Source organism: Danio aesculapii, chromosome 14 (assembly GCF_903798145.1).
Source record: "Danio aesculapii chromosome 14, fDanAes4.1, whole genome shotgun sequence".
Taxonomy (NCBI): domain Eukaryota; kingdom Metazoa; phylum Chordata; class Actinopteri; order Cypriniformes; family Danionidae; genus Danio; species Danio aesculapii.
Genome location: NC_079448.1, coordinates 14,850,951 through 14,861,869, shown reverse-complemented (window position 1 = coordinate 14,861,869; position 10,919 = coordinate 14,850,951). Strand labels below are relative to the sequence as shown.

The 10,919-nt window shown below is 32.8% G+C and overlaps 1 protein-coding gene across 1 annotated transcript in view; it reads left to right on the top strand.

Annotated features, from left to right (window-relative positions):
- Positions 1-1,709: 1,709 nt before the first annotated feature.
- Positions 1,710-10,919, top strand: part of plp1a (proteolipid protein 1a) — a 19,286-nt gene continuing 10,076 nt past the window's right edge. Inside the window, exons 1-3 of the mRNA XM_056472800.1 lie at positions 1,710-1,811; positions 7,774-7,960; positions 8,133-8,289. Of these exons, the coding sequence (XP_056328775.1) occupies positions 1,808-1,811; positions 7,774-7,960; positions 8,133-8,289 (348 nt within the window). The 5' untranslated portion in view covers positions 1,710-1,807. The remainder of the gene's footprint in view (positions 1,812-7,773; positions 7,961-8,132; positions 8,290-10,919) is intronic.

Below are 10,919 nucleotides of genomic sequence, written 5' to 3'. Positions count from 1 at the left end.
CCCAAATATGTTATTTGTTTAAATGCACAACATTGCAAAACATAGTGTCTTGATTTTTGCAACTTTAAAGATTTACAGTAAACCAGTGGTTTTGTTTTAAGGCACTTGCATTTATGAATATAAAATGTTTCCAAAATTAGAATATTGTTCAATACAAATTGAATATTATCATTCCTAATAAACCAAAGAAAATATCATTTTTAGAAAATTGTGAGGACAACTAGAGAGAAAGCAGAATAATTTAATCAGTCCAAAAGGTTCTGCTATTCAAAAAATAAATGTGCAGTCGTTTCAATGTCAACCTCACAGAATGTAAAATTGTTGTGATCAAAACTAAATCTATGTCTAGGAAACTCTGAATATTGGTAAATATTGTATATTTTAAAATGTATTTCTTTAGCTTTGGGAGGTATTGGGAAGGAAAGAAACGTTGTTCTTAGTTCTTAGTTCGATAATAGAGCTATTGGAAAGAAAAGACACATTATTTCTACTAGCTTGTATTAGAAATTTATCCTGGGTTAATATTGATATTATTTTATTAGGTATTTCATTCTAAATAAAATCTTGTCCGTTTATCAACAAATAAGGCAGATGAAGTGTGTCATTCATATTGGTAACCAACCACATTACTAACCATCATTAGAAATGCCTTCTGGGTAGATTTCAATACCCTAGTGTATTACTTATGATCACGTTCAAAGTTATATTTTTCACAAAAATTTTTATGACTGAGAAATTTCTATGACTAATACCTCTCTTCCACTAATCTTTATATAAAAAAGATTTGTTTTTAAATAAAATGTACCTATTGTTCCAAATTGGTGAATTATGTGGGGGGAAATTATGTTTGTAAATTAATTGCCCGTATAAAAGAACCTGTTTATGATATTCTGGTAATTTAAGAGGGAGTTTTTGTGTTCGAAAAATCACAACGTAATAAGAGATCTATTTAACCTACACTCTTGAAAATATTCATTGGGATATAGAACCATAAACTATTCACTAAGCAATTTTTTTACAATTAATCTTAAACATGCCATGCCATACAATCAAAAACTGGCCTGCAGACCCCCGTCTTAATAATCACTATTCACTTCACTATTGTTCCTTTTTTGTTTTATGTACATAAATGCACTTTACGATACTTAAAAAAAATACTACAGCAAGCTACATGTGAAGAAATAGAGGCCAAAACAAAACTATAACAGAAAACAAACAGAACACATCCATTGCTGCTCGCTGTAGTTTTCTGCAGGCTACTGCTTACGTTAATTTGCTAACACTGATCGATCAAACCTGCTAACACAAAACACCATGGCATTGCAAGCACTACAAGTATGAACACTAGAGGTCAGCAATGAGTAACATGTTGTTTGAATCCACATAGAATACGATTTTAGCTTAGCATTTACCAATATCTTGTTTGCAGCAGTTATATGGCTATTTTACAAACAAATGATGTTGTGTTTTACTGAAATCTGGGTCAACAAATAGTAATAATAACAATTAAATTCATTCATAAGTTGATGATGGAATGCGCTTAATTTTATTTTGTTTACAAGTGGACAATACTTCTATCAAAATATATTGATAAATCAGTCACACACACATACTATAATGCAACACTGCTTTGTTTTTAGAACCATGACCCTATCAGTTGGCTCCTTGAACTCTGAGCCATTCACGCAGTCCATTGAAAAGACACATTGTTTCTTAAGGTTGGCCTTTGAGTTTGTCTTCAGCTGTGTTCACTGTGTAGGAGACACATACTGAAGCACAACACATCACTGCACTGCTGCCTACAGATATGGGTGAGTACAGCATTTTAACTGTTTTAAACTGTTTATATCATTTGACAAAGGTTTTCTTCATCATGTATCGCAGCAAACGTACGCAAAAGAAAGCTGCATGCGTATCTAAAGAGATGTACTGATTTAATTGATGTAGATATATTGTATGTTTTAAAGATCCCTGTAATCGATTCTAAATGTCATGTGAATGGAAATGCAGCATGAGTTTTTCTCAAGAGAAATTGAACTTTCCTTTTTAATTATTTTTAGCACAGCGCCTTAATCTGTTCAGTGTAGTCACTTCTCGTCAAACAGGTGTTCATGCACAGTTGTAGATCACATTGACTTGATCTACTAACATTTCACATGCTGTTTGATATTATTCATCAAGCTTAACCAATTCTTACTCATTTTGTGTTGGAGTTATTTACATTATCTTTTAAAAGGTCTGAAAGATTTTAGAATATTTTTCAAAGAAGTTTATATCTATGAGTGTATTTATTTGTTCCAAAAAATATGTGAAATATTATTGCACTTTAAAACAGTTATTTTCAGCAGTCATTCATCTAAAGTCTTAAGTATTTGATTAAAATGTTTTTAACATGTTGCTTTGTTGCTCAAGAAATATTGCTTCGTATTATCAATATTGTAAACAGTTAAACTTAATATTTTTGTGAAAAATTATAAAATAGTATAGAAAGTTTAAGAACAGCATTTATTTAAGCTTTATTTGAGTTTTAGCTTAACAAGCTATTGAAAGTTGGTGAATTTTTAAGCAATCAAATCTGTGACGTTACTTAAATTACTGGCCACTTAATTTGCTAAATCAAAATACACTAAACAAATTGTAATCTATAATAAAAAAATAATACCTAAAATGAATCAAACCAAAAGTAAATCACTAATAATGTTTGACCCTGCGTGGGATCAGCATTCTACTAATGCTCGTGTGCACCATCACCCCAACTCAATCCCAATCCTTCCCCCATCTTTATTTACTATGGATCTTTCCCCTATACTCATTTCAGTCAGTCTGCAGGGGGCCGAGGTGGCACCGGCTCTTTGTTTGCTTGTCATTGCTGGCCCTTGTGTGGCATCGAGACAAAAGCTATTGTCAGTGCAGCCACAAAAAGAGACACTCTGGCGCTTAGTCTTTCCTATTTTCTCACACTTCTAATGCCGTGGTACAGACCAGCTCCGTCGCCTACCCCCACAGCAGCACATGATATGGTTGGAGGAAGAATGCCCACTTACACTGATCCACCCAGGCTCACACTCTTAGCTGCAGCTGCTGCTTTGTTTTAATAGAACGTTGAAATCTTTCTGATTTGGATTGTGAATAGATCTCTAAAACAGTGTGAGCTTGTTATGTCGTTTTGGTTTTCAATGAACACTGCTATGTATAATGTGGCAAAAATGGTGTACTTATTAGTATTTCTGAAACTGGTTTGTAGTGTAAACAATACGCTGCTATTTTGAGAAGAAATTCAGCACAGTAGTATAAATAATAGATCTGATGGATTCTGATGAAAATCTAAGCTCGGTTTGCCTCTGCAAAACACACCATCACAATGCTAAGGTGTTGTGAGTGGTTTTAAAGCAGTGGTGCTCAACCCTGTTAATGAAGATCGACCTTCCTGCAAAATTCAGCTCCAACCCTGATCAAACACACCTGAACCAATTAATTAGGACCTGAACAGCACTTGATAATTACAGACAGGTGTGTTTGATATGGCTTGCAACTGAAATCTGCAGGAAGGTCGATCTCCAGGAACAGGGTTGGTCACCCCTGTTTTAAAGGGATAGTTTACACACAAAAAAAGAAGAAAATTCTGTCATCATTTACGCACTCTTCACTTGTCCCAAGCACTTGTCCCAAGCATGACTTGCTTTCCTCTGTTGGACACAAAAGTAGATATTTTGAAGAAAGCTGGCAACCTCTAACCATTGACTTCAATAGTATTTGTTTTTTCATGCTATGGAAGTCAATGAAGTCTTCAAAAAATTGTCTTTTGTGTTCAGCAGAATAAAGAAACTCAGTGCTTAACGGTGAGTTAATTTTTTGTTTTTGGGTGAACTATCTTTTTAAAAAGGACCTATCATGCCCCTTTTTACAAGATGTAAAATAAGTCTTTGATGTCCCTAGAGTGTGTAAGTTTCAGCTCAAAATACCCCACATATAATGTTTTATAACTCTTTGAAACTGACCCTTTTAGGCTTTGATCCTAGTTTTGAGGCATTTTGATGACTGTCGCTTTAAATTTAATTGAGATTGGGCTTTTTTTAAAAAAAGGGTGAAACTACAAATGCCTGTGTGTCAGCATAGTTGCTGATTGAAAAACAGGACTAATGTCCTAATAAGGGGGAGATTGTCACTAATGGGCGGGGCACGTGCAAAGGGAGAATGTCCATCAAAATGTTTCTGCAGACTGTTTTTTCATCAAGTTTGATTATAAAAATTAATTAATTGTTTTTACCATTAGAAGCTGGTTATATCCAAAGATTTTTGCTACACAACTGTGTGTAAACCCTTTATAAAAGTGCTTTTTGCATAATAGGTCCCCTTTAAAGGAGTGCTTTCAATACAATTTGAATTCTTAGATTTATTATTAAATTTAATTATTATCTAGATTTATTATCAAAAAAATAACCAATTCTGACTTCTAGTATAGATGCTTATCTTAGCAGACACTAAGCTGTCTATATCTTAGCACCAGTACTTGATGTATTTAGCAAAGCTAGTGAAATCTGTGTTAAGAGGAAAGCAGAAGAAGAAGGATTAGTGAAACTGCTGTTCATCATTTTTTCAGGCAGAGATAATCATGTGCATTTGATCTGATGCCATTTGATGTAGGCCTATCTGGAAACTAGTTCATGAGCTGTGTTGTGTGAAATCTTGGCATTTGAAAAAAAAAAATTTAGTTATCTGTAGTTTTGTACCTTAAAAAGTGTTAAAGATTATAGCGTGATACATTTTATGTTTATGCTTTTTAATGAAAGGTTTAGGGCACTTAAAGCAGTAGCTCATCCAAAATCTCGTTTCAAACATTTATTAGATGCTTTCTTATGCTAAACACAAAGATATTTAAAAAAATTGTTGTGAAGTGTTGACTTCCATAGTATAAGGTTATAGTATTTTTTGCAGCGATGGCAGTCAGAATAGATAAAAATATAGCTTTAAGCAAAGAATCAATTTCAATTAAGAAATGAGCAAATGAGTGAGAAGATTTAATAAGTTTTTGTTTGTGGATAAAAAAAATGTATAATTAATAATTTTTTATTATTAGAAGCTGGTTATATTCATAGATTTTGCTACACAGCTGTATATACACCCCTTAACCTCTGTCATAATTTACCCTTCACTTGTTTATTTATGAGCTCCTTTCTTATGCTAAGCACCAAATTTTTTTGAAATTTTGGAATTCTGTTAGTGTTAACTTCCATAGTATTTGTTTTTCCTACAACGGAAGTCTTCAAAGTATCTTATTTTGCGTTGAAAGTCTTTGACTCACTTGAGAGTGAGTAAATTTCCATTTTTTGTGTGTGAACTATCCCTTTAATCAGAGGCTTAGAAACTGTAGCTTGTTTTTGAAGATGTAAGACAAACACCCAGTTAGCAAGTTTATTTTAGTAAACAAAACTAAAACTAAACGTACTGGTCTAAAATTTATAATTAATCTGTAATTAAAATTAAAATTATCTATAATTAATCTGGTCAACTATTTGGTCAAAATAAAAGTAAATATTCACAATTAATGAAAAACTAAAAGTAAAAGAAACTAACCAACAGTAACTGAAATATTATAATAATTATCAAAAATATTTATCCTTCTCAGAATCCTTCAGAAGTGCTCATTATATGGAGGAAAATCTGACCTGTGGCTGTTTCGAGAAATGTGTAGAAATGTGTAGATGGCACTTTTATCAGTCAAGTGTATTATTTACAAAAACATCTTAAACATAATCCATCTGGGGCCTGTTTCAGTAAGGAGGTTCAATTTGAACTCTAAGTTGACTTACAATGAGATTAAAAACTCAGATTGATTCAGAGTTAAGCGTGCACACCGCAACTATAAAAAGGTATTATTAATGGAGTGCAGATATTACAAGTCACCAGTGCAACATCTGAAAAAGCGATCAGCATTTTTTTGTCCAGCTGAACTTGATGTGCTTATGCAAAGTTATAGCAAATTTGACCATATTTTAAAAAAGCAATACCACTGCATTGGCGAAACAGAGGCAGCATGGGAAAACATAGCTGCTCAATGCGTAAGTTTACATTTAATTATTTTAAGTATTTAAATATTTCAATATAATAAAAAAGTAATGTGTGACGTTTATTGACTTTTCACTTGAAAAAATGTGGAATTGGCTGTAATTTTGAAGTTATTTCAGATGTAATTGCATTAAATTACATAAAATAGGCTACTGCATTTCTACAACAAATCTGACAAAGCAGTAATGCATATAACCTTAACTTAATGTTCAGTGGAAATGTTTAATTTAAGGCTCTCACTTTTACACACATTGATCAGTTTAAGATAAGAATTCTAAAATTGAGTTTTAAAGGATTTAAAAGTGCACTTGTGCGTCTGTCTTTTTTATTGATTGTGTGGTAGAGGTTGATATGACATTTAGAATGCAAGCAGTACTAATAAAACGTTTTTTAGAACGAGTAATAATCCAATTAATCTAGTTACAGTACATGTCCCTGTCGAAGGTCAGTGAATTTAAGCAAATTATTTATTTTTTGCAGTAATATCAAAGCTAAAACTTAAAACTATGGTATTGAATCTAATTGTAATGTTCCCTAAAAAGGACAAGCAATTCAAGCCATACATTAAACTTTGAAAATGTTCTTTGTGTGACTGAAATGTAGGCAATGAACGACTAAGGCTAAAGTGAGAAATACCGATTTGTCTTTAAAAAGGGGAGGAAACCGTCAGAAACTCAGAGTTTAGAGAATAAAACCTGCTCCTGACTATAGGTTAGGTTTACAGAGTAAGTTACTACAATAAATGAGTAAAAGTTACCTCTATTTCAGAAACAGGCTTTACTTACCCTGCTTTCTCGAGTTTGACAAACCTGCCATTTTAAAATGGAAAACCCAGAATTTCTCTCATTTCAGGGTGAACATACTCACATACTTAAGTTTTCACTTAACCTTCTTTCTGAAACAGGCCCCTTTTCTATCTATATCTCTATCTGCCGAAAAAATGTAAATGAAGCATGTTTAACTACATTCATTATCTGTAATATAAACTAGTTTGTCTGAATTCTTCATAGTTTTATTTTTATCTGCTGTATTTCATTGTCTGCATAAACAATTATTAATTTTTTTATTGCAACAAGGTTTGCAAATGTATGCTGTGCAAACAATAAACTTTGCATTAGTACTAAATAAACTAACTGAAAACAAGTTGTTCAGTATATATTTTTTTTATTATTTTTAAAATAGTATAATAGCACAATGAAATCATTTAAACACTGTTACCTTGAATAACTCTGAAATTTCACTATAGCATCAGTGAGAACAAATCCTGTGTTTTCTAATAATATTTAATATCTAATGAACGTATAATCAGGTTGTATAATGTAAACAGCAGAGGGCCTAATACAAATCCTTGCAGCGCTCAATAATATACTGCTGTCAGATTAGATAATTACATATTGTAACAGATGGATTTTGTGGAGCAGGATATTATGAGGATTATCTAAATGTTTGATTTGATAAATCAAGGGTCAACAAACTTGTTCCTGGAGGGCCGGTGTCCTGCAGAGTTTAGCACCAACCCTAGTCAAACACACTAGGGTTGAAGCTAATCAAGGTCTTACTAGGTATACTTGTAGCTTCCAGGCAGGTGTGTTGAAGTTAATGCTGGAGCTAATCTGAGGAACACCGGACCTCCAGGACCAAGATTGGTGACCCCAGTGATAAATCTTTAGAAACTGACATTTTATTTGCTTTTGTTGTGAATCTTAGGTTGTTATGAATGCTGTATGCGCTGTCTGGGAGGAGTACCCTATGTCTCTCTGGCAGCCACTCTACTGTGTTTTTCTGGCATTGCTCTTTTCTGTGGGTGTGGACATCAGGCCCTTACAGAGAGCGAAAGACTCATTGAAACATACTTTGCCCGCAACAATCAAGACTACTACACCCTTGTGTACCTGTACGTGTAACTTTGTGAGATGCATGTATATTTTATTTTATAAATTTGAGTTTTCATTAAAGCTTTGTAGTTGTCAAAAGTGTAGCAATAGAAATAGATAATGTATTGTGTGAAACGCTCAATTATTTACTATATTTTAATGTAATCCTGTCTTTCTCTCTCTCTTTTATAGTATTGAATATTTTCAGTACATTATCTACGGCCTGGCTTCCTTCTTTTTCTTATACTGTATAGTTCTGCTGGCTGAAGGCTTTTACACCACCAGTGCAGTTCGGCAATCATTTGGAGAATTCCGAAGTACAGTTTGTGGTCGCTGTCTCAGTACGACGGTGAGTGACTTGCAATGTGGGTTACATTGGAATCTTTTCAAAATGTTGCTACTGATAAAAAAAAGAACACCAAGATAATAGTTTGTTTAAACAGGCTTTAAGAGTAAGACACCCAAGCAGTGTTGAGGGTAACGCATTGCAAGTAACGCAAGTTACGTAATATTATTACTTTTCTAAGTAACGAGTAAAGTTACGCATTACTTTAAAAAAAATGTAATAATAATATTTGAGTTACATTTTAGTGGAATTAATTCACTTTTACAAGACATATAGCTTGGCGGTTCATTCTGCTGTGGCGACCCCAGATTAATAAAGGGACTAAGCCGAAAAGAAAATGAATAAATGAATGAAGACAAATAGCTGTAAAACTAATTTAGTAATGTTGAATCATGCACTCAATGAGAGAATTTGCTCCCCATGAAAACAGACAGAAATGAAGATGGCAGGCCAGAACCTTAGATTTCAGGAATAGAAGTACTGTCATTATTTTGAATGCATTGAAGAAAAAAGGTAAATGAATGTATGTTATACAGTGTATTGTTATGCTCCTCTATTACCCTGAAAGAGATCAAGCCAAAAAAGTTACTCAAAAGTAACGTAACGCATTACTATAAAAAGTAAATAAAGCAATTAGTTATTTTTTCGGGGAGTAGCTAAATATTGTAATGCATTACTTTCAAAAGTAATTTTTCTCAACACTGCACCCAAGCATAACTATTCGAGGAAGTAGTTTTGAATCCTTTTAATTCAAGGCATTTCACAGAGCATTCAGTGCTACAGAAGCATGACTTGCAAACGTTCAACTAAATAGATGAAAATGAAAGAATACAGGATATAAAAGCAAAATTTATTGGTTTAAGAGGCCTACACTACCATTCAAAAGTTGTGATCAGAAGGTTTTTAAATTCTTAAATATATTTTTAAAAATACATTAAAAACTAGGGCTGCACAATATATTGTTAGAGCATCGATATCACAATGTGTTTATCCGCAATAGTCACATCGCAGGATTTGATTGTTTATCAAAGTTTTAAAGATATTGTTTTTTTTTTTTTTAAATAATGTATAGAATGATTAAAATGATATTTATGCTTGATTGTTCAATTTCTGTGCCTGAATACTGATAGACTTTTCAGAAAACCATAAAGCACTGTTTATTTCACTTTTATCTTTGCACTGTTGTATTGATAGTTGCTTGTAATTTATTATGATTTATGCAAATGCACCGCAAAGTAAAAGACTTTATCCCAATCTATCTAAATAAATTAAATCTTTCCAAATAGAGCTGTTTATATCATCTGGTGCAATTATATCCATATTGCAATATATATTGTGGAAAAATAAAATATTGCTATGTTAGCTCTTTCCAATAATGTGCAGCACTATTAAAAAATGTAATACATGTTTCTTTTATTAGTGTTTTACTAGTTTCATTATTTGTGTTTATGTGTGTGTTGTCTTATTTATACTTTGTTTATATATGTCCTTACAAGTATAGCAAAAGCTGACATTTTGAGAATGTGGGGACTTTCTATAGCAGACAGGGGGGGGTAATACACACAGCAGGTAAAATAAGTTTTGTACATCTCATGATGTTCCCTGTTAAATATATTTCTAAAGGAGACGTTGACATGAAATTGAAACTCAAACAATCCAAACATACAAATAAAACTAAACAAAACAAAAGATCTGAAATTTTTGTTGTGTTTAACTGAACCACTGAAATGTATTTAATACTTTGTATAAAAGCTTAAAGACGCTTCTTATATGGAAAATGGAGTCACATACAGTGGATCCGGAATGTATTCATAGCACTTCACCTTTTCCACATTTTTTGTTATGTAACAGCCTTAGTCCTAAATCAATCCTGTCTCTGAGGTCTACAGACAATTCCTTTGTCTTCATGCTTGGCTTGTGCTTGGACATGCACTGTCAACCCTGGGACCTCATATAGACAGTTGTACGCCTTTTCAAATTATGTCCAATCAACTAAATTTACCACAGGTGAACTCCAATTAAGCTGCTAAAACATCTCAAGAATGATTGGTAGAAACAGAAATTACCTGAGCTCAATTTAGAGCTTCACGGCAAAGGCTGTGAATACTTATGTACATGTGATTTTTCTGTTTTTTTATTTTTAATAAATTTGCAACAATTTCAAAAAATCTTTTTTTCATAATTGTCTTTATGGGATATTGTGTGTCGAATTTTGAGGAAATAAATGAATTTAATCCATTTTGGAATTTAAAAATAGTGGAAAAAGTGAAGCACTGCGAATACTTTCCGGATCCACTGTACATTCCTCTGGTGATTGACGTTCCTGTGGGTCTCATCTATCAACTCTAATATTTAGTATTTATTTTCTGTTAGATTCAAGTTAGGTGATTGTCTGGGCCATTCTAGCAGCTTTATTTTCTTTTTTCAGAGATCAGTTGAGAAATTCAGTGCCTGTTTTTGTAATTATTATCTTGCTGAAATGTCCATCATGGTTTAATCTTCAACAACGTAGGTAACATGGGTATTGGGACTGAAGCAGCTAATATTGATTTTCACTAACAAGGGGTTGCTTTCTAAATACTAAGAGATTTCTGCTGTCTGGGCTTTCTATGTCTTTTTAAAATTTCCCTTTC